Below are 26,376 nucleotides of genomic sequence, written 5' to 3'. Positions count from 1 at the left end.
TTTTACCCACAAGGAAATGGAGGCCTGAGGAGGTTATGGAGGTTGCTTGGGTTCCATGACTGTGGTGGCTTTCCAACTGAAGGGAAAGGGGCTGCTGGAGTTCCAGTGGGAGGGCTTGTCTTGGGGGGATGGGGTTCTTTCCGGACAGAGCAGAGGCTGAGCCCTGACCCCGCTAGGAAACTTCTCCACTCCCTCTGGACTGTGGCCCGAGGAGAAATCCGAGCTGACCTCGCCCCCTGCCTACCTTCCTGAGCCCTGGGAGGAAGCCGACGCAGGCTAACTGAATGCATAACTTTATTAAATAAATGCTTTGTCATGGCAAAAGTCAAAGATCAAGGAATAACATAAATTATAAGTTGAATAAATAGTATGCAGCAGTCTTCACCTTTTAAGAAAACGTGAGCTCGTTTGTTGGTTTGGTTTTTATTTCCTTAAGTACAAAATGCTAAACAGAGCAGAGCTCTTCCGCATTCAGGTGTTTTTTTTTACGCCCGCTTTTTTTTTTTTTCTCACAAACTGGTTTTGTTTGTTGATTTATTTTTCCATCCATTTCACCAGGAAAGATTATCATCATTTATTTTTGTTTTTAAAGTTGAAAACAAAAAAGAGGAGAGAGCAGAGCTATGGTACGTATGTATGCGAAACTCTAAAGAGTTACAGTTAATATGCGCTGTGATTATTGCTGTCTTCCAAAAAAAAAAAAAAAAAAATAAGAAAAGGAAAAAGCAACGTGAACAACCGGTAGGCGACTCGGAATCTGAAGGAATCTTGTCTGACAACGGTGCTATCCATGTGGGCTACGGTGTGACGGTGGCGGTGGAGGGGAGACTCCGGCTGGGGACCGGAGGAGTGGGCGAACGGGCACAGGGAGGCTGGGTCCCCTTCTCCTTCTCCCGCCTTTTCTTTCCCCATCCAAAAGGATTTCTGGAGAGGAGGCCGGAGTCTGTGAAATGGCTAAACTGTATACTCCATTAGAAAACCAGGAAAGGATGTTTTAAAAAAGAAACAAAAGCCCAAGAGAAAAAAAAGTGGAGAAAAAGTGCAACGTAACTCTAGCACTTTAGTGGTTTTAAAAACACAGACAGTACAAGGCCCAGGTTGCTGGTTGGTGAAACCCCTGTCCCTCGTCCCTCCTCCACTCTGCAGAACCGAGCCTCCTCTCTCCTGGAAGCCAGACGCGTCCTCTCTGATGCCACGGGGTTTCTTCTCCTTAGAGCGCTCTTCTCTGAGGTTCCCACCCTGGGCTGAAGCCCTCTCGGGTGAGTGGATGGGTCCGGGGTACTGTCCCACCTTGAGGGGGGCTTGGCGGTTGCCGTGGCAGCCCTGTCTTGCTAACGGCTGGCTGGCGGGGAGGCCCTCCCTCTAGAAGAGGCCAGCCCTGTGGGGGCGCAGTGGAGGCCACAGAGGTGGCAGTGTGGAGATGGGGTGAGAGAGAAGGGGTGTCATCAGAAAAGGGCCTCCTGGGGCCTCCTGTGCTTGCCTTCCTCCCCATATGGGGCCGGTGTCCCCAGGCCTGTCTGTCTAGGCCTGGCTGTCAGAGAAATGCTCCAGTCTCTTCCTCCCCAGGCGCCCTGCTTTGCCGGGTGGGTCAGGGCAGGCTGGAGGAAGGAGTGTCAGTCCTGGCTGGGCTTCCCTATCTCCTGGCAGTAGTGGGAAAGACAGAGGCGTCTTCTCCACTGCCAGAATGAGGCACGAGTCTAAAGGGGATGGGAAGAGACCTTCTGTGGGTGTGGGTGTGGGTGTGGGAGTGGGCAGCACTTAGACCCCAAGCCATCGATATCCTGGAGTCCAGGGTCTCTGGGTGAGCAGACAGTTGGCTAAAGGCCAGTCTGGAGTCAAGCAGCCCCCTGCTTACATTGCCACGCTCACATCTTTCCAAACCTGCCTCCCTCGCTCACACCCTGCCGTGGGGTAAGAGGTGCCATCTTCCTTCAATGCCTCCCTTCCCAGGGTTTCCCCACCCTGGGCTCAGCCAGACCTCCTGGGAGGCTCCGTTCCATGTGTCCATCAAGGGCCAGCTTCTCAGGGAGTGACCAACTGCCCAGGAGCACCCCCTGCACCCAGAAGAGACTCACAGGTTTGGGTGAGCAGGCATGAACTTTGGAAACTGGAACAGTCTGCTGAACTCACACCAGGCCTTAATCCCCAACCTGATGGCTGGCGGCAGAAAGCCAACGCAAGGGGCAGAAGCCCGCTCACAGTCCAGACACGGTGGGTGAAGAGAGAGCCATTCTCTGGAGTCAGGTCCAGGCTGGGAGGAACGTCGGGGGAGCTTGTAGTTCCTGGCTCAGTCTTTTCTTAGGGGAGTCGCACCCCAGTATCCGCTTGGCAGATCCTAGTTGGATAACTGCTCAAGATGCAAAGGAAGAATGGGTGGGAAGAAGGGTGGCGAGGAAGAGGTTTGGGATACTGGCCTAAGACATACAGAAATGTGAGTTGGGTTTAGGGGACAGTTGTGCAGAGAGATGGGGTGTGCTGACTCGGCAGGTCAAGTCCCGTGCTGCTGGCCCTGCCGGGTCCCTTTGTCTCATGAAGATTGAGCACTTCTCCTGTCTCCAGCCAACTGTCCTGTCCAGGGGCATCGGACACAGCCCCCAAGTTCTATAGCTATAGGGTTTCCATCCGTTGAAGCAGATTTGCTTTTTTGCTATTCCTCTTCATAGCCCCATGTTGGAGGCGGCCTCCACCGTGTCATGCCATCAGCAAAGAGTGAAGAGAGCTGTGTCCACAGCAAGAAGGGGTCTCCTGGCTAGTGTCCAAGCCCCCTTTCCTGGATATCTTCAGCCTTAGAGGACAGTCATAAGGCCACCATTGGTTGAGGAAGTCGTTGGAGAATGGGATTTTTCTTGGTTCAGAATCTGGCTGCCAAGTGACAGCATCCCTGAATCCTGCGTTCCCTGCTTGTCCCAGCCTCCCTTCCATCCTCCACCCCAGGGAGGAGCAGAGACTGGCCAGAATGGAGGAAGAGCGGGAGAGACTCGTGGGCCTCCATCCCTCATCGCAGGCTGAAGGTGGGCAGTGGAGCACATAGGCTTACCTCTTCCAAAGCATGGCCAGTTTCTACTGATTCTTGTTCCTATCTGGCTTCTAAAGTCTAGCACCCTCCCGAAGTTACCCACCTTCCCTGGCTCTGTGGCCTGGATTAAGCTCATTTCTATTTTACAACCCATTCTCTCAGTTTCCTCTCTTTCCTCTCAAATCCCAGAAGGCATATAGGGTGGGGAAGCTAAGGAAGGTTCTATTGGCTTTTCCCCCTTTCTGCTGCTTTGTGCCAAAGCTAGAATAGGACAGTCAGCCCCCTGTCCCTGCAGCCGTCTCTTCCTCCCCCTGTCTACTCTGGCCTGAACCGTCAATCTTACTGTTCTCCTGCAGCTAAACCTTTTTACCTCTCCCTCTGCCATCTCTTCAGTCTCTCTCCTGCTGTGCTAGCGTGGAGAGTGAGAGAGGCTTCCAAAAACGCAGGTTCTGTTCAGATGAAAGGAGAAGGCTGGGGTGGGATTGGGGGATCCGTCATGGACTGTTGGGCTCATGCGTTGTGGTGTCCAGAGACTGTGACTTCCTGAGGGTTTAAAGACTGACATGGGACTGAGGCACGTGCCGTGTGCACCACTCAGGGCTGGCCTGTGTCTGGCTTGGTGGGTGCAGATGAACATGTGTGGGGAATCACTGTCAGGTCCAGCACTGTGCCCCACAAAACAGCTGAGTTTATTGCTTCCGGGAAACTCTGCCTCGAGGCAGGCAAAAATGCTATTATGGGTTGTATGAGGAGAATATGGGTCTTCTCAGTTTTTCCAGAATGAGGAAGCTCCTCAATGCCCCTATAGGAACTACTTTAAAAAGTTAATGCAAACCTTTGAAAGAAAGGAAGAAAGAAAAAAATAAAGAGAAACGAAAGATTTATATGCCTATATATGACTATACGGAGCCTTGTAGATAAATACAAGCCCACTTTTTTTTTTCCAGCCTATCCTCCCCCACAGAGGCTGCTGCGCTACCTGTGAATTGAATCAAATGAGGGCTGAAACCGCACGCTTCAGCGTGTACTGTAGTCACCCTGGAAGAACAGGTCTTTCCAATATTGGGGCATGTATTGGTTTCTAAAAAAAAGTTTGCCTGGGGAGTAAAATATACACATGTATTTAATATTCATAGATCTGCTTCCGAAAACCTAACTAGGTAATATCACTCAATGATGAAGTTATTTTGCTTTCAGAGGAATGGAATGCATTTTAGTTTTTATAAATTTGGGGAGCCACAACACTCCGCCCGGGTAAGAGGAGAGGAAGTTCAGGGGTCCAGCTGTCCATACTGCTGGCTGGAGGGAGAGACAGATCCGGGAGAGGCCCTGGCACGTTCTGTCATTTTCTTTCTCCCCCTGACCAATCCATACTGGGAAACCCCGAGAGTGTCACTGAAGGCCAGAGCTGGACATGAAATTGGGCCCTCCCTGGTCTCGGTGCCTTTCCTTCCTGCCTACCTGCTTGTCTTCCTTTTCCTAACGCTATTCGTCTTTCTCTTTCTTCAACACAAACACTTCCTGCCCTTCTCTTCCTCTCATTCTTCCTCTCTTCCCTTCTCTTGTTCATTCAACTTGCCTCAAAAAGAAAATCATTTTAAAAGGGGGGGGTGTCTTTTTAGCTTTTTGCATCTCTGTTGTTGCCATTTTCAAAGTTGAGCCCTTGCTAGAGATTCCGAGGTCCTCAGTTTCCTCAAATAGATAGATATATATTTTTCCCTTAAATGAGATGAAATGAGTGGCGTCCTGGGGTGGAGGGAGGCGCTGGCTGGAGTCAGGGCTGGGGGTGGAAGGGGTGAGGGGAGGGTGGGGGGGACGCATCACTCAACGTTGCTGCTGTCGAAGGCGTGACACTGAAAGCCCCCGTCCACGTACTCCATGCCTGGCAGCTTCATCCCGTACTTGTCCACACACCAGCAGATGCCACGCTTGCGGCCACGGGAAGGCTTGCACTGGGGTGAGTAGAGCAACAGGCGGTGAGGATGGCCACACCCCGGGCTTTGCTCCTCCCTGCCCTGCCTCTTCTGCAACCCAAGACAAGACTCTCATCCCCAGAGAGTTGAGGGTGCTAGACCCGACCCTTGGGTTTCTGGGGTGTCCCCGTTTCCTGGAAAGACCCAGGGATAAATGTGAATGTATGTTTCAGAGATGGGATCTTGCTATGTTGCCCAGGTTAGGTCTAGAACTCCTGGGCTCAAGTGATCTTCCCGCCTCAGCCTCTGGAGTAGCTGGGATTATAGGCGTGAGCCTCTGTGCCTGACTTACAGTTCCTTTTTAAATGCTATCCATTCGAGTTCTTCCAACCTGAAACTCTGCAGGGATTGTCAATAGAGTTATGATCCAATATTAATGATGATGGTAATAATGATAACAGGAGGCATCACTTGTGCAGAGTTATCGTGTACCAGACACCATGTGACATTTGGCTTGCAGTAGGTACTGTTCTAAGTGCTTTACAAAGATCAATCACTTACTCCTCATTCTCCATTTTACACGAGGGTCTGGAGGCACAGAGGTATTACATGACCAGTAAGGAGACACAGCTAGTAAGTGGCAGAGCCAAGATTTGCCCCAGTGTGTCCCGGCTCTTACATTTAGATTACTGGTGCCTTAAGGCAGCACCAGGGTCACCTGTCCACCCCAGAGGCCACCGAGGCCTACTCTTCAGAAACTGCAGGGGTGGGGCCCAGCCATCAGCCATGCCCTCCAGGGATCAGATGCCCTCGGAAATCTGAGAACGTTGTCCAAAGGGGAGCCTGGCTGTGAAGGGACATGAATTGACTTCGGGTGGTACACAGAGAAAATATGGTTTCAAGTCCTGAGTGCCCAGTGCACCAATGATATGTGCTGTGAGAGGGTGTTACAGTTTCCTCTTGCAATGAATTCATGTAGCTAAGGCGATCTGTGGAAAGCATAGTGGATTACAGCATAGGAGGGAATGAGGGAATGGTGGTATATGAATGGGTATCTGAGGCCAGGGAGACGCGAAGTGTTTAATGGTGGAAATCTCAGGCACTTGCTCAAGGCGGAGTTTTCCTGGCAGGTGCCATTTTCAGAGCCGTCTGAGCCTGGGAGCTCAGGGCGGGGGACGTACCTGCTTTCTCTTGTAGAATCCTTTGCGGTCACAATTGGGCAGGTACACGGCGCGGGGCACCATGCGTGGGGTGGCTTTAAGTTCCTGCAGGGCAGCCTCCATGTGTCTGCGGCAGGGGCCCTGTGTGGACAGCGGGGTGAGAGGCGTGGCGAGACCAAGGGGAAACCACCCAGCTGCATTCACTAGTGGCCCGGGGGGTGGGGGAGCAATCTCGGGAGGAAAATCACCACCCTTGGTCCTTGTCATCTGCTACCCAGGATCTTTCCTCCCTGTCACCTGTCACATGTTCTGGGGTCATACAAAGCCTGCCTTTGGCCGGGTACGGAGCCAGACTTTCTCTTTTGTGTTCCAGGCCACCCCCCTCCCAGCAGCTTTTCTCTTCTGCTGAGTAACGATGTCCAGAGGTGCCCGTCTGTAGATGCTCTAGGAGAATATTCAGCCTCTGCCTTGGACTGGACACAGCTGCAGGGCCCAGGCGCCTGATGTGTGGCCACTGGGCTGGCACACACTCTCCTCAAATGAGCACCGCCCCATTCCTGCTTCCTTGCAGGAGCCCTCAGCAATGACCTGTGTAAGCTCTGGAATCTCCTCCCAAGTCCTAAGCTGAGCCACCATTGCTGCATGGGTCCTCTGCCACATCTAGCCTAGCACCTCCTGCTGCCACGAAGGTCCAATTTAGATGCAGGAAAAGGTCAAAACCCGGGGAGGGAATGAGGGAATCCCCGAGATGCACCTGCTCAGATTCCTGTCTCATCTCAGGGGCAGCGACGACCCGGGAGTGGGCGGTGTTCTCGGCTCCCCCCACCAACTTGGACTGGGTCAGCTTCTTTCTGCGGTCCTTCTTCACCGCTTCGGCCTTCAGCTCAGAGATGCGGGTTTGCTTGGGCCGGAAGATCTTGGGGGAGTAGGTCTCCTCAGCCAGCTCGGTGGTGGTGGTGGGTTCCTCATGCTCACGGGAGTCTCTCTCTGCAGGGGAAGGAGCCAGAGGGTCAGCTTCTGTGGGCCAAGGTGCACACGGCCAGAGTCCAGAGCTGGGCAGTATGGGGTGAGGGGAGTAATAAAGGCTGAAACAGATGTCTCTGCCCTCCCGGAGGACACCCTGAAAGCAGAGGATAAGAACCAGGAAGCAGAGGGAATGTTATTTAAGTGGCGGGAAGTTTCTGGCATGCCCGGAGTTGAACAGAGAGTGCAGGCAGGAAGACTTCACGGAGAAGGAGAATTGAGGGATGATGGATGGGTGGGTGAGGACGGAGCGGGCTTTCTGGGAGCAGAAAGGCGGAAGGGCGAGGGAGGTGGTCCCGGCAAGGATGAAGGTGGTCGTGAGCGGTGTGCTTGCTGGGGGATGGCCAAATAGATGGGATGTGACTGGAGGTGGGGCTGAGAAGTCGGAACCCAGGGATCTGGGCCCACAGAGGAAGATGACACATGGATGAGAAGGGCCAAGTCTGTCCCGTTAGTGAGACCTTTGTGCTTTCAGAGTTGCTGGATGTTGAGGTCTCTTTGGACCTGGGGAACCTGGGAGGAGGGGGTCCTGGGGTCTGGAGCAGCAGGGTGGTGGGGACCTTCATAAAGAGCAGGAGGAGGGGAGAGGAGAGCCAGGAGTGTGGGCCTGGAGGGGACCGGCTTGGGGCCAAGTGGAAGTCGAAGGCCTCGCTCCCGCTCTGGCTCAGAACTGGCGCCGTGCTCGGGGGCCTGGGAGGCTGGCACGTTACTCGGCTCCGGACTGAGAGAGGCTGACAGCTGGCTGGGACCAGGGAAGTTATATATAGGAGTGGCTTGGCGACAATCTATACTTAGCTGGCTTTTGACCTTTAGACAAGTAAGACTTTGTTCATGTATTTGTTGATCCTGAATTCCACCCGTCTGGCCTTTTCTTGGTGCACAGATTTCCTCTAAATTCTTATCTCATAGGCATCCATCCCTGGGTCCCCTTTCTCCTCTCAGCTCCTTGACCTCACCCAGCCTCAGAAGAACCAGAGTGGGGGAACGTTAGATTGTTGTTTCCAGGCGGGCAAGGTGTGGCCAGGATGCCCCACGGTGGGACCAGGTGCAGGGGTGAGTGGAGGTGGGGAGCCTTGTCTTCATTACCTCCCTCTTTTCTCAAATACTGGAAAGAGAAAATAGAGCTTTGAGTGACCTTAAAGAACCAACATGAGGTGAAAGAAAATTCTGCTTTCCACCCACTCTGTGATCACTGAGACGCCCAGGAAAAGTGACAGCCAGACTCTGGGATGCGGAACAGAGAAGGGACAGAGAATTCAAGGAAGTGGGGATGGGGTGCAAGGAAAGAGGAGCCTTTTGAGAAGACGCTGTTTTAGGCCTCTGGGCGGATGTAAACTCCACTCCTGAGCTTGCAGCTCTGGGCAAGTTCCAGGTGTGAGTCAGGAAAGGCATTTGACCACCTGGCCTAACCTGGTCATGATGGCAGGTGGCAGGGTGCACCCCAGCATCTGTTTCTCTCTTGGCTCAAGATTTGTCAAGTCTCATGAAATAGGCATCTGTTCTTTAAGGCCTTGGCAGAGAAGATTCCTGCCCTAAAGAAGCCTCCAAGGGTTTGCAGCGTTCCTGGTGGTGAGTTGTTTGGGTATTTATTCACAGGAAAGGAAGGGAGGTAATGGCTGGAGAGGAAGATGATGACGCGGAGAAAGCCAATAGCAAGGTGGTGGGTGGGCTCTCCCCAAACAAAATTCAACCCAAGAATCCTGGTACCCCTTCTGGCCTTTCACCCCTTCTTCCCAGTCATGTCTTGATGTCCCAGTACCCTGATTCTGCTCCATCAAGCCCTCATCAATAGGGTGACATCCCTGGTAGGTGGAATGGGATTAGTTAAGAGTTGTGTTGTGGGGTAAACCAACTTTTCTTGGTTGTAGGGCAAGTGAGATTGGCAGGAGGGAGAAGCATGGCTGGCCTGGGGACTACGCACAAATGGAAAGGCTGGCACTCCGTTATCTGGTAACGCAGGCCCCACCCTGAGGCTCAGATCTTAGAGAGGAGGGAGTAAGGAGAGGGAGTGCTAACCATTGCACAGAAGGGCTTTGGGGTTCGTCTTATTGAAGGACTGGCGCCACACCACTCAACCTCAGCATCACCAAGCCTTCAAATCCTCAAGAAGTAGTTGACTACCGCTGGAGGAGGGGCAGGCAGGGAAATGGTTGCTACTGAAAGCCTGGAGGGGATTCAGATAGGGAGAGGCCTGGATCCCTTCCCCAATCAAGATCGTAACTGGATAAAGTGAGGGGAGGTGGGGGAGTGGACTGGCCGCTGACCAGCGTGTGCGTCTCTGCATCTCCTTCAGTGGGCTGCCCCAGCCTGGCCTGGAGAGCCAGCACACTGTCACCTCTTCAAGGTGAGAGAGCCTGGGAAGCTGGCTCCTCTCCTGGAGCTGGTGTAGCGACTCCTGGAATCCTTAGGCGATTTAGTCCATCTCCCTGTGTCCAAACAGAACTAAGTATCTATCTCTATCTCAGTGGTGCTCTCTCTAGCTCTTAACGACATTTGAAAGGGGGGTGCCATTCCATCCTCCTCTGGCTACCTGTTGGGGAAGGCTCTGTCCCTTTGGTCAGAGGGTGCCCTTCTCCAGCTGGCATTTCTGCCTACTCTCTCTCTGGTGGTCCACAGCCTTCCCCCAACAGCTCTTAAGACCCTTCACCTTTTGGAACTTTTTTTTTTTTTTGAGATGAAGTCTTGCTCTTGTCCCCCAGGCTAGAGTGCAATGGCACGATCTCAGCTCACTCACAATCTTTACTTCCCAGGTTCAAGCCATCCTCCTGCCTCAGCCTCCTGAAGAGCTGGATTAGAGGTACCTGCCACCCCGCCCAGTTAATTTTTGTATTTTTAGTAGAGATGGGGTTTCACTGTGTTGGCCAGGCTGGTCTCAAACTCCTAGCCTCAGGTCATCCGCCCGCCTCAGCCTCCGAAAGTGCTAGGATTACAGGCGTGAGCCACTGCGCTCCGGAAGGACTTTTTCTAAGAAGTGCTGTGGGCTGTCCTTAACCGTGTCACCCTTCTCAGGAGGAGGATGGGGCTGTTGACAATGGTTGGACAAACCTTAGGGTAAATTTATTTTGACTTCTCTTAGTCTTCTTTGAAAGTGTTCAAGTACTGCCCCGGGGCTAAGCAACCATGATAGGAAAACAGAAAATGTAGATTCTGAGATCTCTCTTCATTTAAGGAACTCAAAACATTTCTGCAAACTCTCGCCTTTCCCCAGCCTCCCCAAAGCGAGGCTTCTGAGGGCACACCTTCCCAAGCCTGCAAGCTTTCTGGCTGCTTCTGAAGAGCAGGCTTAATGTTTTGATCTGCCTCCCAGTTTCTGGTGCCACTTAACCCCCACTGTGGGATCTATTCTTTCGGCAGCAGCAGAGTCCAGTGTCAGAGATACCAATCGGAGTCTTGTGGTCACCTGTAGGCTCCAGCAAGACAGTGGAAACTTGGAGGGGAGCCAGGGCAGAACCACAGAGATTAAAGGGCTGGAAAGTAAGACTGGGGCTGAGTGCTAGAAGCAGCTAGCCCCACTCAGCTGCTCTGTGGCCGAGTCATAGGCTTTCAATTTTGGAAGGGTTTAAGTTAGATAAAACAAGGGACAAGTAGACTGGCTACTCTTGAGCTATTTCATCGAGAGAAATGAACTGAGGTTGCAGAAGGGATTTAGGGAGGACACCGGGAGGACTTCCTGGTGAAGACTGTTTTGCACGCGAACAGCAAAAGGACTCAACAGTCAGCTCCAGAACCTGTTTGACAAACAGGTCAATATCTCCATGTGGCCAGCAGAGGGCGCGAGAGACTGATGCCCACACAGCATGGGCTCACTTCTAGGGACTGGAAGTTTTTAAAATTTGGAATTCGGCGTGGTGGCTCTTATCTCTAATCCCAGCACTTTGGGAGGCTAAGGTGAGAGGATTGCCTGAGCCCAGGAGTTTGAGACCAGCCTGGGCAACATGGTGAAACCCTATCTCTACAAAACATACAAAAATTAGCTGGGCGTAGAGGTGTGCACCTTTAGTCCTAGCAACTCAGCAGGAGGCTGAGATGGGAGGATTGCTTGAGCCTGGGAGGTTAGAGGTTGAGGCTGAGGTGAACCATGATTGCTCCACTTTGACTAGCTCCACTGCACTCTAGCCTGGGTGACAGCGAAAGACCCTGTCTCAAAGAAAAAAAAATCTGGAATTTGGGTGACTTCCTCTCCTACTTCTGGAATAATCACTCAAATCCCCTCCACTGTGTGTGTCTGCAGCATGCATTTAAAGGGTCAGGGAGACAAACAGGCGAGGCCCGGAGAGAATCCATGTGTGGGAGAGTGAAGGCAGGTGAGGGAGAGGGGGCAGGGCTTCCGGGCACATTCTGCTGTTTCTGTACCCTGCAACTGGAAAATGATCCAGGGAGACATATTCCAGCCCTCCCTGCCCACTAAATGGCATTCTGAGAGGGTTCTGCAGAGGATGGGAAAGGAGGAATGCTCAGCATCCATTTCTCCTGCTGGGATCTATGCAGGCAGGACCTTTACCTTCATAATCTTATTCAATGACTAAAGAAGGGGAGGATTATCATATTATCTGGGTACAGCATTTACCTTTGGGGTGGGATCTAAGTCTGCTCTGGCTTCTATATACTAGCTCCCGTCCTTCCCACTGGCTCTCTAAGGCCTCTAACCCCTGCCACATTTGGGTGGCCACCTCAGTTCCTCTTTCATTCATAAGGCATTCCCCATTCACCCCAATGCAGAAGCATCCACAGAGGCACACACGGTACATCTGCCCCTCCCCACGGTAACATGAATACGTGCTTGAGGACCGCACCATTCTCTATGTCCTGGCAAACACAGTGTCATGGGTCAAGCCCAGCTGCTACAGACCCAGAGGTATCTTAGAGTGAGAAATATTATATGCTGCACAATTGCACAATGCATGTGCCCTGCCCAAACTCAACCACTTTCTCCAAACCTGGCCTTTTGCCACTGCTGTTCTCTTCCAGCAGAGGCAGGCACATGCTCTTCTGAAGGGTTCTGACCCTACCTTGCTTGCTAGTCATAGCAATGGATGGATCCAGGTGGAGACCTGCTGCTGCCTAAAATCTAACCTCCCCGCCCCTCACTGCCCGGTCCTCTTAGTCACAGTCCGGCACCATTAACAGCTTGTTCCTGGGCTGGTGTTAGTTTCTCACTCTATCTTGCTTGACCTAATAATCAAAGGTAAGAGAAAACTACGTGACCCAGAAATTGTGCCTTAGCTTATAAAAATCGAAGAGACAGAGGCGTCCTTGAAATTCACAGTCCAGGAAGAGTGTCTGGCTTTGCCAGGCCACCCAGACCCAGGGAGATTCTCCCAACTCCTTTTCTACACAGAAAATAAGATGAAGAGGCCTAGAATCTCTCTACGAGGAATGGAAAGGGCAGCTGAATTTCTTCTGGCTTTCAGTCTAGTTCTGTCTGTGGAATTTAAATAGTCAGCTTCTTAAGGGCAGACCTTTGTCATTTATCTTTGTCTCACCGCATATAGTATTCAATAAATAACGTTTAAATGGAGAGATGTGTAAATCAGCCCAAGAGGCAAAGAGAAGTAAGTCTGGAAGCATTTCTGTAATATAAGCTGGGGGGTTAGAGCCCAGAGGATGCCTTGGGAGGTGATCTCAGCCGGGCCCGGCCCTGAAGCAAGATAACCCTCCTGCAGGGCACTGAGAGGCAGGCAGATGAGGATGATGGGTATGGGAAACAGTAGGGGTGCTCCTGGATTCACTGGGCTTCTCTTTGGCCTAAGACTACCATATATTAATATACTACTCAATAGAGTAGCCAGTAGCCAATGTGGCTATTTAAATTAATACATATTAAATAAAATGAAAAATTCAGCTCCTCAGTCCCTCTAGCCATATTTCAAGGACTCCGTGGCCACATATGGACACTGCAGAGCTGGAACGCTTCCGTCATTGCAGGAAGTCCTACTGGTCAGCGCTGGCCTGAGGGCACTGGTCTGTGCCTGGGTATGGATGAAAATACTGAGGCCCGGGCTAGAATGTTCTTCAGTCTCCCTCCTCCCTTGCCTTGTCCCTAGCCAACCTGCAGCCGCCAGCTCCTTCCTACCACACAAGGCCTGTGGAAGCATGAGGGATTGGCTGCTCAGTTTTAACAAATGTAAGACATGTCTCAGTCTCATGAAGTCTGTTTCCCAGCTGTGGATGTCAAAGGACTCTAGTGCACTTGTGTGTCTGCATTTGCAGGAGAAAGGCCACAGTGGTGGTGGTGGGGGTTGGGGGGGTTGGCGTGGGGTGGGGGGGTGCTGTGGTGCCTTCCAGGGAAGTGGCATCATTGCTTTTCCTACCCCTCCCATCCCTGACCAGCATCTGCCTGGCACCAGTCTCCGTCTCTCAGAAGACACTGTTTTGTAGCTGTTGTTGTTTTTACTCTGTAGTCAGTAACAAGCATGCATGTTCTGGGTTTTTTTTTTGAGATGGAGTCCCATTTCCTCCCCCAGGCTGGAGTGCAGTGGTTGCAGTGATCTCAGGTCACTGCAACCTCCACCTCCCTGGTTCAAGCAATTCTCCTGCCTTAGCCTCTTGAGTAGCTGGGATTACAGGCGTGAGCCACCACACCCAGCTAATTTTTGTATTTTTAGTAGAGACGGGGTTTCATCATGTTGGCCAGGATGGTCTCGAACTCCTGACCTCAAGTGATCCACTGGCCTTGGCCTCCCAGAGTGCTGGGATTACAGGCATGAGTCACTGGGCCTGGGCCATTCTGGGCTCTTTTTAACCTGAATTATGGGCTGAGGAGAAAATGAGCACTAAACTTCCAAGAAGAAAACAAACCCCCAAAGCTGTCATCCTAAAAAGCGATATTAAGATCAGAGGAAAGCCAGGAGGGAGTCCCCGGAGGGAAGTTGAGCAGACTCAGAGTCCTGTTGACTGGATGATGAGGGCTGTAGGCTTACTCAGCTGAGCTCCCCTACCCCATTTTAGGCCAGGAGAATGAACATGGTTAGGTACTCTAAACCATCAGCAAAGCTGGCCAGGTTGGGAATATAACATCTCTATCCTGACCAGAGAAATACAAACACAATGTGGTATAGTGGGTAACCATTCAGAATCGGGAACCAGACCACCTGGGTTCAAGTCCCAGCTCCACTATTGAACAGGTACGGCAATTGTGCCACTCTAAACCTTCAGTACCCCTTTCTGGGAGGAAGATGAAATTGTTGACTATGACTCAGTAAACCTTGGTGCACCTTCGGCAACACAGCAACACCCTATTTCTACATAAAATAAAATATTAGCTGTGTGTGGCAGTATGCACCTGTAGTCCTAGCAATCGGGAGGCTGAGAAAGGAGGATGGCTTGAGCCCAGGAGTTGGAGGCTGCAGTGAGCCATGATCGTGCCACTGCACTCCAGCCTGAGTGACAGAGTGAAACCTTGTGTCTAAAAATAAATAAATGAATAAATAACTAAACAAACCTTGGTGCAGCTTTACTTTGACCTTACTTTCTCTTCCTCTCTCCGATTCGGTTTTCTCACCTGAGTTATGGGGAGGATGACAATGGCCCCTTCTCGGTAAGGTTATTCTGAGGATTAATCAGGGTGATGTGCGCTAATTCACTCTCAGCACAGGTCTCTGCCTCTTGCGCTGTTCCCTCTCACCTCTCTAGTTCCAATCATCAACTAAAAATTCGGTTGCTGTGGCGCCTGGTTGACTGACGCCTACTTGTAGCCCACAAGATCTAAGGCTCCTTTGACTGCAGGAAGTTCTGCCAAAAAGTGTTGGCTCAACCCTTGTGTCTGGGGGTCTGTTGGCCAGCACCAGGTGAGAAGGACTTGGCACAGTGCTCCGGGGACCTGTCTCCACTGAAAGAGCTCTCCCGGGAGTCCTTCCTCTGCCTAACCCCATTCCTTCATGCTGTGTTAAGGACACTCAGTCTCCTTCCCTGAAGATAGAGAGAGAAAAGGGGGACCACCACCCTCCACAGTGTAGATGCCACAGGTGGGAAGGTGTCGCCTCACAGAGTAAGGGGCTGACGTCCGACTTACACCTGCCAGGGACCAGAGGTAAAGAGAGGCTCCTTCTTGTTTTCCTTTTTTTCCTGATGCTAAACTAGGATTTGGGGCTGTGACTCCGGTTCACATTTCTTGGTCCCTGGGAAGCAGGTGGTGATAATTGTACACATAGAAAATACACACTTATGCACAACTCTCTGGGTGAGAATCTCCAGTCAAGCTTCTTTTGGAGTTGGGGAAGGGGGAGCATGCTAAGTACAAATGTCCCTGTCTGTTTCCCATACACACCCAAAATGAGAAGGTAATGGGGGGATAGGTGGGGAGCAGCCTCTGGAGGAAGCGCTGGGCTGCTTTTCACCTGGCCACTTTTCCATCATGATCCATCACAGCCAGATCAGAACATTGTGGTCAGCAGCTAAATTCCCCAAAGTCCTGCATGACCAGAAGGGGGCGGCAGGGAGCAAGACGAGTTTACACTTCTCTACCCAGGCCCCCAAGAAGGTGCCCAGGCTCTGCTAGGGAGCAAACAAGGGAGTCCCGTCTGTCAACGAAAGCTGAGATTCCTCTTTTTTGACTCTTTGGGAGCAAAAGGAAAGAGTGGAGACAGCAGTTCCCTTCTCAGGCGAGAGAGGAGTTTGCTGGTAGCCACTAGCCACGTGCAGATCCACACTAAATATGTGACATGTTGCCCTGGCAACTGAGGAACCACATTTTACAATGTATTTAATTTTAATTAGTTTAAATTTAAAAACAGATACTTGACTCAGTTATTGGAAAGATTTTAAAGTGTGTTTGGAATGCCTCAGGTATGTGAATCTGCTTTTTCAACTGTAAATTTTATGAAACCTAAATACAGATCAAGTATTTCCCATGAAAATTTAGTGTCTGAATTGAGATGAGCTGTGTAAGTGTGAAAGACATACTGGGTTTCAAAGGCTAAATATGAAAGAATGTAAAATGTCTCATTATAATTGTTTTATTTTGAGTATGTGGAGAAAGGGTATTTTGGATATATTGTTAAAATGTATTATTACAGTTAATTTCCCTGCTTTCTAATATTTTTAAAAAAGATGTGGCATCCAGAAAATTAAAAATGACAAACGTGGCTTGTATTATGTTTCAGTTGGAAGTGCTGTTCTAAATGATCTGTAAGAAGTCATCCTGGCTGAGGTGACAGAGGGGTGTCACAGCAGTGATGGCACCGTCTCAATGGTTCGGGATAACTGGAACCCACATAAAACAACTCCGAGAATCAGCAGAGATCATCGGAGGCCTGGCTCTGAGTGCAAATTCAGTGGGGCTTTATTTTAGGCCAGGCTAAGGGGCCTGATGGTTTAGGTTGAGGGGTCAAACATGAGATCAATGATTTAGCTGAAAACGTTCCTAGGGTTCACCTGGCAGGTCTGGCTTACTGGGAATAGGGGCCCATCTTATTTGCCTCCTTCCTGAGCATCCCAGAAGAAGGAGCTGCCACAGCCTCCAGGATGTATTAGAATGGCTCTCAGCCCTTCCCGCAGCACAACTGGAGGTTCCCAGCTGCCCTCTGGAAGCCCATCTCTCCTCTCCTGCTGAAAGACTCCGACACACCTGCCTATGACAGCCAGGGGCCCTGCCCTCATGCTGTCTTCTTCATCAGCTTTGGCGGTTTATGATTTTCCTTCTCTCCCTCCAATGCGGAACTTCCCTAGTTACCCCACCCTCCTTCGATCTCTGCTTTCTGCTGGCACCACGTGAGGACCGTGCTGTTGGAAGCAGGCCACTTCTGTGCCGTGTTCTTCAAGACCACGGGCCACTGCACAGCCCACAGGCAGCCAGGGCCTGCCTGCCTCTCCACATCAGGAGAGCTTCCTGTCATGCAGAAAATGAGGTTTGGCTCATGGACCTGAAGGCTGGGCTGAACACCCCTCCTTCACACCCTCCTGGTTCTCTTTCCCTGACCAAACCTCGGGCCGAAGCCAGACTTGTGTGCAAGCTTGTGTAGATAAAGGGACAGAAGGGAGTGTGAAAATAGGAGAGTGTGGCCCTCTCCACTTTGGGGCTGCTTCACTCCTTTTCCTACTGCCCCTAAAACAGAACACCTTCAGGCTGTGGGTTCTTATGTCATGGGATGATAGCATCCAGCCGTGCTATCATCAACTTGCCAAAGGCCTCCTGGCAGGTTAACCCACGCCCAGGCAAGAGCCCCAGTGACTAGTGAGAAAGCCAGGAATGGCTGGATGCAGCACTGCAGCCCCTGTGGGGAAGAGCTGGGTCCCAGCCGCATGTCTGCCTCTAACCCCGCTGCCGTATCTTGGGCAACTGACTTCCCACTCAGGGCCTCAGTATCCTCGTCCTAAAGCTAGAGTCTTGACTGTGATGACGGCTGTGGGTTCCTTCCAGCTTTAACGTTCTTTGGCCAATACCCAGACAATTCCTGGAGGGACACTAGAACTGAGCTGAGCTGAGTGGCAGGCACTAACTAACCTGGTTAGGTGATTTAAACCAGCAGCAAAGCGGCCCAGGTGGGAATGTAACCTCTCCCCTCACAGAGATGTTCAGTCACTCCTCTGGACTTATATTTTTTAAAAAAGAGAGAGAGAAATGACATCATAAAAGAATTTATGGAAAGAAATGAAACTGGAAATCAAAGGGGGGATTCTCTGGTATTGGGGGAGGGGAGTGGAAGCCTACACTGCCTTGATTATTTATTTTTGCAAATGTGTAATCAATCTTACTGTGTTGAATAACATGTCCAGATTACAACTAACGGATGGTCTCTGGGAATTGCAGCTTTTAGACCAACTGCAGTAAAAAAGCAAATGTGAAACTAAACAAAGCCCACCGAGTGGCCTGCCTGTCTCCCAGGCGTTCTCCCGCCCTCTTCCCTTCAGCTCTGGTCCCTGGTTGGTACTTGCTCTTTATGGCCTTCTTCCGGTTTCTGGAGGTAGTGGGTCTGGAGTGTAGTGATCCCTTCTCCAGAGTTTTATTTTCCACACACTAAGTATCTTCAAGTTTCATAGGCATTACTCAGGTACAAAGTAGAAACTTTAGACAAATATGACCTCTCCTTCCCGCTGGCTTCTTCTTCACTCCATTAAGGGGCCCAGGACTTCTGCAGGGAATTCCTGCTCCCATGCCCTTTGCTGTAACCCTCACGATGACCTCTGGCTCCTAGGGTCAGCCTGGTCCTCCCTCTGCAGCTGCAGGCCCACCTACCTGCACAAATCCAGCCCAAGCCCCAGGACTAACTCACAGCTGTTCTGACTTAAAACTCAAGCTCTCAGGGGATGCCTTAGAGTTGATGGAGGTGGGGAGATGGAGAGGGATGGGGGTAGATGTGGGGGAGACAGAGAGGGGTCAGGGGAAGGGGGATGGAGAAGAGGAATGGGGGAATGCAGAGGAGTGGAGGGATGGATGGGGTTATGGAGAGGGTGGGGGATGAAGTGGGGGACGGAGGGAGGTGAGGCAATGGAGAGGGGCGGGGGGCTGGGGGATGGAGGGCGGGGAAAATAGTAGGGAGAGGTGAGAAGGGGGATAAAGAGAAATGGAAAGAAAATGAACTCTCACAAGGGCTAACTTCGCTTGTTCTTCCAGTCTGAGCTGACACAGCAGAAAAGGGGGGGGGTGGTGGAGGTAGCAAGAAAAGTCTAGTTAAAGCCCCATCTCGTTTTCCCAACTCCCGTTTTGGTTGGCTCAGGGCACAGCCATCCTCTCAAAGAGTTGTTTCAGAGGGAGGGGGTGCGGGTGGGAAAGGAATTTGGCTCCTTCAGTTTTCCATGATCTTGCTTAACCCAGACATAAACTTGGCCAATAAACCTAACTCTGGAACTTGACTTCAACATGGCATTTTAGACCAGGCTTGGAGTTGAAGCCAGGGTGATGGAGGCCAAATCCCTCAAAGAAGCAAAGGCTGAATTCATTTTTATTTAGGTAATGCTTTTGCTTTCTTTTCCAGAAGCCTATTTTTTTTTTTTGTCCCACATTGTCTCATTTCTTAATGACAGAATCCAAGGCTCCCTACATCTCAAACTGAATGTCTCACCAGCACAGAGGAGACCTCTCCGACACTGGCATCTATACTAGGGACCAGCTCATCAAGCCTCATTCCCCACGAATATGCCAGAAACAAAACCCGCTACTTCCTTGACTCCTTCCACTCACCCCTATTCACTGAGCTTTGACCAACAAATCACTCCTGTCTTTCATCTCCCTCAAGCCTCACACACATCTCTTTTCTCCATATCTATCTCTGCTCCTGAACTGGCCAGAATGAAATGCAGAGCCAGGCTCTTTCTCAGCACCGGATTCTCGAGCTCAGCACTGGGTTCCTGGAGCCCACTCCCTCTTCTGTTGCTCAGCAACCGCCTAGCCAAACACCCGCTCCTCCTCCTTCTCCTCTTCCTCCCAGAGGCTTTGACTGCCTGCCACCTCACTCTCCTCTGCTCCCCACTTCTGATTCCAGAAATGCACCTTTTTTTGTGTTATACGTATGTTTGGTTACATATAAATATATATAATGTAGTATATACCATATATAATATGCCTTAAATAGATATAATATGTCGTGTGTGTGTGTGTGCAACTGCGGGAGGGAGGGGGAGAATCCATTTCTGCAAGCTCAGATTTTCGGGGTGGGAGAGAAGGGAGGTGGGAGGTGGATTGGGAAGCAGGAATTTTGGCTAAAGGACCAAGAGGGCGCTCTCCCTCTCTCTGTCCATTTCCCTCTCCTTAAGAATGGTCTCTACACCATCTCCAACTTTTTGGGGATCCACGCAACGGTTCTCCCGCGAAAAAGGCCCTCTCCAGGAGCGCCCACTCCCATCCCATTTGTTCGGGAGGAAGACGTCGGCAGCAGCCGAGGTGGAGCGCCGCCAACCCGCAACTGCAGCCGGCCGGGCACCTGCCTTCGGCTGGGTGGAGTCCTAGAGGAGCGCTGGGGAGGGGGCGGGTAGGAGAGGCGGCTTCGGGTTGGCCCAAAGACATTCAGATGGTGGGGGTTGAGGAGCGGGCGGCAGGGAATTCTACCCGGGATCTTGACTGAAGTGTCTCGTGTGTGTGTGTGTGTGTGTGTGTGTGTGTGTGTGTGTGTGTGATACGAACTTCGTGCTCGCCTAGCAATTGCGCGCGCGCGCCCTACGTGCACACCCTTCACTCTCGCCACATCACACTAACGACACGCTTGGCAAATAATAAGTGGAGCCAGGATGAGGCTGAGTGACACCTTACGTAGTTTCGGTGTGACTGGATTGTTACCCAGGGCTGTCGCTTCCAAGCCAGGAAATCAATTAATTTTTTTTTCTCTTCGCTAGGCTTTTCCAAATCCATATTCCCTAAGATGAAGGCGGGCGGGACCATATTTGAAGAGTGAATTTTAATACAAATAATTTCACAAGCCGGTCTCTGGGGTTCCCAGGGCCTGCACGTCCTCCCCTTTTCCTCTTTTTGCAGGCTGCAACCTGGAGATCGACTATCTCTGGCAAAGCTGGAGGGGCTGGCGCCTGCGCCACTCAAATCCTGCAGAGTTTGCAGGGTCAGAGGCTGAACACAGGAAGCTCTCCGGCCTCCTGGAAAGCGCGGACACACTCCTTTCCTGCACTATTGTGACTGAAGTTTGCACTTCAGAAAGCTCTTGTTGGGGTGCTCGTGAGTCATGGAAAGGGACAGGGAGAGAGAAGGGGATTGTCCCCGTAACTAAACTACGCCAAATGAACATTGTTTAGCCAAGTTTTAACCCCTTTTGGAGAGAACAAATAGCCAGTTTGACGTCTTAGAACCCAGACTTTTATGCAGTTTATTGAACTTTTTTTTTTTTAAACTAAAGATCAGGTAACTCTTTCCAAAAAGAAACTCAGTCTAAGGGGGCAGAACTGTTCTGATTGAACAAATAGCTGTGTCAATCATTTCAACCCTTGACTCCCGGAGTCGAGAATTTGGGGCGGGGCAACGCGGGGCGGGACTAGCGGAGGCGAGGCTCCCATTGCGTGGCTTTTCTGTCTCCGCCCCCTGAATTTTGCATTCTGCGTTTCCAGGGCCCTCTGCACTTGCTCCACACCCACTTGTGATCTGGTTTAAGAGATTGGGGAGGGGGGATGGGGGGATTGCGGTGGGAGGAATTGTAGGGGTGAAGGTGGGGGTGGCGTGGGGGTGGCGTGGGGGTGGTGCCGGGAGTGTGCCTAGGCGACGAAGTTGAAAGGTCTGAATTTCACATCCCCTTTTGCCTCCCAGCCCTATGTCCACCTTTCATCCTAGGTAAAATCTGAACTGAAGAGGGGGAAAAAAGGAATTAGATTCAGGAACAATCACCCGGCACAGAACACCAAACCCTTCCTTCCCATTCTTCCCCACCCCCACCTCGCACCCCCGAGCTCCTAAAGTATTTTTTCCCTTTCTGTGATAAAATAAGTCATTTTGCAGTTAAATATATTTTACCAGCTACCACAGGCAATCATCTTCAATCAAAAGCAATGGCTGTGCACATGGGAGGGGCTTCAGGGCTCCCACCCGAAAGGCATTAGCTACCAACGATGTGGGGGTGTCTGTGGTGTGTGTGTAGGGGTGGAGGGGTAGAAGCGTCTGGAGGCACGGGGGTGGAGGGGCCAAGAGGGACAAAGGTGGCATTAGCTCAGAAGATGGGTAACGCCTCTCTCTCTAGGCTCCAATTAAAATAATATTTTAACAAAAGAGATTTTTTTTTCCAAGTTCAGAAAACAACGTGTGCGGGGCGCGGGTGGGGGTGATGGAGGAGGCAGTTGATATTGTAACATACATTCTTTCAGACTGGAATACGGTACCAGGGGATTTGGACCTTGTGACCGAATAGGAGCTCCGAGTCGGTATTCGGACAGAGCTGGGGGTGGAGGAGGGAGCTGGCAAGGTGTAGGTAGGAGGAAGGAGAAAGAGCTGGGATAGCCTCGGCGAGACAGTTCCCCAGGGTAGCAGGATCCCCAGGGCTCCAATTCCGAGGTGCAGGGGCCCTCCCCGACTACTCCCGAGCTGCAACCCAGCTCGAAGCCACTTACTGCGCAAAGCGCGCGGGCCCCGCCGGTCCCGTATCCCCCACCCGTGCGCCGCGTAACTGACTGGCACACGGAGCGCGCTCACCAATCTTGACTTGCTCGCGGTAGCTCTTTTCGTTGAGGCAAAGCCCGCGGCCGTGCAGCAGGGCGTGCAGCGGCTTCTCCTCGTCCTGCCGGGGGAGGCAGCGCAGCCCCTGGGCGCAGCGCTCGGTGTAGACGCCGCACGACTGCCCCTCGGCCAGGGCGCAAGTCATGCAGCAGCCGCAGCCCGGCTCCTTGACCAGCTCGCAGCCCACGGGGCTGGGGGGGCACACGGAGAGGGCTTTCTCGTCGCAGGGCTCGCAGTGCACTAAGGAGCCCAGGCTCTGGGCCGGTCCAGCACAGGAGGCCAGCAGCAGGAGGACCGCGGTGAGCAGCACCATCTTCTCAGTCGCCCCCTTCACCTCGGGGTGGGGCGGGAGATCGACAGTGCAGGGATAAAGGGGCCAAGAGGGCGCCCGGAGATTTTTTTGTTTTTGTTTTTTTAAAATTTCTGGCAGGTAGAGCAGGTGCCCTCCCCCTAGACACTTGCAAAAATGTAGAGAGAGATGGAGGACTGGGGTGCCTGCGATCAAGTCCCGGTTGCAAGAATTAATAAAGCCTTGCAACAGGTTGGGGGAAGCAGGGCAGCGCCAGGTGCACGCTGCGAGCTGAGGCCGGAGAAACCCTCGAGCCTGAGCGGGTCAGAATTATAGGTGGAAAAAAGCCACAAAATTGTTCACCCCCAAGCAACCACCGAAATAATGAGCTCGGAGGCAGTGGGGATGGCGTTGGGGGTGGGGGAGGAAAATGGATTTATTTGGAAAATTTTTGCTTAAAATCTAAAATACACCCCGCTCCTTTCTAACCCTCAGCGGCCAGCGGTGCGCGGCGCCGCGGAACAGGTAAGAGGCGTTGGCTGCAGCCGAGAGGGTGGGAGAAAATGTTGAAATCAAGAAATTAAAAAAAAAAATAAAAACCAAAAACCCCCAAACCCTAACACCTCTTTTCTCCCACTTTGCCACCTCCTCTTCGAAATTCGCAGGTTCTCCGCGAAGTCCGGAGAAGGGTGAAAACGGAGGAGGGGGTAATCAAAAGGAGCAAAAAAAGGAAAAAGCCCACACTGCTTTGCAGCTCTTTCCCAGCTCTTTTCCCCTGCAGAAGTTTCCAAAGAGACTACGGGCTCTGGGCGAGCAGGCGCTTTTAAATAGCCGGCCCCTGGCTGCCAGCCAGTTTGTAGATGCAATTTGAGCTACCCAACACCCAACCCAGGCAAGGATGCCAAGGAGCTTTGCAGTACAAACTCACACGGGGTGGGGGTGGGGAGAGGCCTTCTAGACACAAGGGGGCTCCCCTTCGCTCCTGAACAGAGCCCTCCTCCCCGCGGAATGTAAGGAAGGGGCAAGAGGGACAGGCTGGGGCTACTGAGAGTGGGGAGGAGGTGGAGGGGCTAGTGGAAGACAGGAGTTCTTCCGAGCAGGGTGAACACAATGAGGAGAGTAACTTGGTCTCCCCCTCCCTCCTATCCCTTAACTAGTTGAGGCACAGGCTGGAGGGAGATGTATTTTCTTATTAGCCAACTGGATGTATACCGTGCCCAAGAAATCTTCCTAAGCTTCTGCAATGGACTGTATGCTGGTGTCTGTTTCCATGTGGGGGTGTGTGTGTGTGTGTGTGTGTGTGTCTGTGTGTTGGGGACAGGTAGTGTAGAATGGCCAGTGATGGCTGGTAAGCTAAATTAAAAAAAAAAGAAAAAAAAAGAAAAAATGAATTTCTCTCCTAAAAGTCTGGAGAAGAGGGTTTAATCAGGGGGTTTCTGTTACACATGGTGAAGAGGTGACCTCTTTCCTTCAGCTACGTTGGCCAGGGAGGTTCTCTCTCTCTCTCTCTCTCTCTCTCTCTGTGTGTGTGTGTGTGTGTGTGTGTGTGTGCTGTGTACCTGAATGGACACTCATACAACAGCATTATTGAGAGCAGTGAGTTGCAGAGATGGACCCTCAGGAGGAAATGCTAAGTCTGAAAACCTTGCCTGGTGGCCTAAAGTGTCCTTGTGTGTGGGGTTCTTAGAGGGGAGAAGGGTGGATTGGAGTGACACTTCCCCCATGTCATTTTGCAGGGGTATTTCTGTTGGGGAGGGCCACATCCCTGGAGGCAGTGGGTGGCAGAATATCGGGAGGAGAGCTTGTGATGGGCTAGCTGGTGCTTGCAGGCACATCCCAGGACTATGAGCTGACAGGGCCACAGGACCTGCTCTGAGGAGGTCCTGACCAGGAACCTGATCATGCCACTAGAACCTCTTTCTTTAATAAAGTGAAAGAAAACTAAGGCCTCGAGAAAAGGAAGGTGGTGGTTTTAGCTTTTTCTGAAATTGACATGAGTGGGCCATGAACCTCACAGGCAGGTCAGAGAGAAATAACCTGTGTCACTGCCCCTGCCGGGTGGACTTGGGGTGGGCTGTTACACCTTCTACTTGTTCTTCCTCTCTTGAGAAGTACTCTAACTTTCCTCTGGAGAAGGGGCTGCATTTCATGATGTTTGCCACTAGACTGCACCCTTATCTATGAGAAGAATTCTTTCTGGAGGATTGCGTTTAAGAAAATACTTTCTCTAGCTCATTCAGTTCAGGAGTGTCTCACTTTATGTGGTTAACACCCCCAGATTCTGATCTCTCGTCTCACTTATCTGTTTGCCGAAAGGCACATTTTAAAACAGGCCTAAAGTTTAAAATTATGTCTTTGCCTGTATTTCCAAAAGGGTTTTAGGTGGTAGCTAGGAGAGGGAGGAGAATTGTGTGTAATGATTAAAACAAAAAATAGCAACAAGACTCATCTCAATTTCTTCTTTTCTCTGTCTGGGGGTTTGTTGAGGTAGGAACAAATGAATATTTAAAAGTTTGGTGGAAATATTTTAGGAGTGAGGGAGATCATGTGTTTTTTTCTCTTTTGTGTCAAGTTCAGACTACAAGAGTGGCAGCAGAATGTGTGCGGTGTGTTCTGTTCTCTGCTCCTATTTCTTTCTGCACCCCCTTAGCAGCTCTGCCTGCTCCAGGCACACTGGTAGCTTTTAAGATAAATGGGGGATGTTGTGGTGCCCCTTCCAAAGAAATATGAGTTGCCTAGTTCCAGCCACCCTGTGTTCTGAGAGAGATGGCCTCTAGTGACACCTCATTTTGTGTAACTGACTTCCAATGGCTGGATAATACAATATGTGAAGACAGGTAAAAGGAAGGGGGGATGATTCACAGAAAAGATAAAAAGAGTAGAGAGAGGAGAGGAGGAGAAGGTGGTGGAGTTGGATCGTGGGGCAGGGCGGTACAAGGGCCATGGAGAGAGGTTACTCTGTGAGACTGTATATGTTAGGCAGCCATTCTTTATCCCACTTAGAAATGGGCTTATGTTATGAGGGATTCAGAGACTGGAGCGTTGTCCAAGAGATTGTGGGATAGGCTTCTTGAGAGGGCATCAGAGAAAGAAGACTTCTCAGTAGCTGGGATTGTCTACAGTAATTTCATCCAAAGATGGAGGACTGGCCAGATGGGTTTTGCTGATGAGTCCGTAATTAACATGTGACAGTGGAGTGGGACGGTGTTGTTCTTACCACAGGATACGGGATCATGGAGGATGCTTACGAGCCTTACTTGATTCTGTTTTCCCCTCCCTCCATTCTAGAGGTCTAGATCTGTTCACAATCACCTTTAGAAAATCACTTCTAGAAAAAAAAAGTAGTTTGCATCAACGAGGGTAATTGGGAGGGGATCATTAATTCCTCCCAGATACAAATGCTCCCTGTCTAGAGACCCTCTTTGCTGCCGGCTTGCTTTTGCGGTCATGAGCTTCCCAACTCTGGCATAGACTGGCTTCTATACCTGTCAGCTGCATCTTCTCTGGGGAAGTAGTATGTTAAATATCAACCACTTCTGTCCCATTTCCCCGGAGATCACCCCTCCTCTTTCCTTGAAAACTGCTTATCAAAACCAACTTTCAAGAAGTGCATCTGAGAGAAAGATTTATGCTTTTTTATCAGGATAACTTTTCAAATGATGGGTAGTGTTTTTATTTTATGAAGCTTCAGAGTCCTTACCTGTGATCATTTTCTGTGAGTTTCTAAGTGATTTTCAAGGATGATGCCTGATAACCCAGTTTGGGAAAGCTAGACTTTTTAGTAGGACACAAAGTATTATGGATTCTACTGGTCAGATGGAAAAACATTAGCTAAGGGTCTCGTCTTCATTCTCTTTTCTGCGTTGCTCTCACCACTCTTGCAGACAGGCTTA

The 26,376-nt window shown here is 51.1% G+C and overlaps 1 protein-coding gene across 1 annotated transcript; it reads right to left on the bottom strand.

Moving 5' to 3' along the window:
- Positions 1 to 3,686: 3,686 nt before the first annotated feature.
- On the bottom strand, positions 3,687 to 23,277 carry IGFBP5 (insulin like growth factor binding protein 5). Its single transcript, XM_012446150.2, has 4 exons — positions 22,171 to 23,277; positions 6,844 to 7,076; positions 6,111 to 6,230; positions 3,687 to 4,968 (listed from the first exon to the last, which is right to left on the bottom strand). The coding sequence occupies exons 1-4, from the start codon at positions 22,505 to 22,507 to the stop codon at positions 4,837 to 4,839; spliced, it is 822 nt and encodes a 273-aa protein (XP_012301573.1). The 5' UTR covers positions 22,508 to 23,277; the 3' UTR covers positions 3,687 to 4,836.
- Positions 23,278 to 26,376: the final 3,099 nt, after the last annotated feature.

The sequence above is a fragment of the Aotus nancymaae genome, unplaced genomic scaffold, assembly GCF_030222135.1.
Source record: "Aotus nancymaae isolate 86718 unplaced genomic scaffold, 86718_ANA_hifiasm-v0.15.2.pri h1tg000008l, whole genome shotgun sequence".
Taxonomy (NCBI): Eukaryota; Metazoa; Chordata; class Mammalia; order Primates; family Aotidae; genus Aotus; species Aotus nancymaae.
The sequence above is the reverse complement of the archived record's forward strand: the minus strand, read 5'-3'. Positions and strand labels throughout refer to the sequence as shown.

What these genes read in the sequence shown, in the direction of transcription:
- IGFBP5 (XM_012446150.2), bottom strand. Translation starts at nt 22,507, where the DNA reads ATGGTGCTGCTCACCGCGGTCCTCCTGCTGCTGGCCTCCTGTGCTGGA. An exon ending in CCGCGAGCAAGTCAAGATTG is followed by an intron (nt 7,077 to 22,170) that starts GTGAGCGCGCTC and finishes CTTCCCCTGCAG; the next exon opens with AGAGAGACTCCCGTGAGCAT. An exon ending in TGAGACAGGAATCTGAGCAG is followed by an intron (nt 6,231 to 6,843) that starts GTGCATCTCGGG and finishes CTGTCCACACAG; the next exon opens with GGCCCCTGCCGCAGACACAT.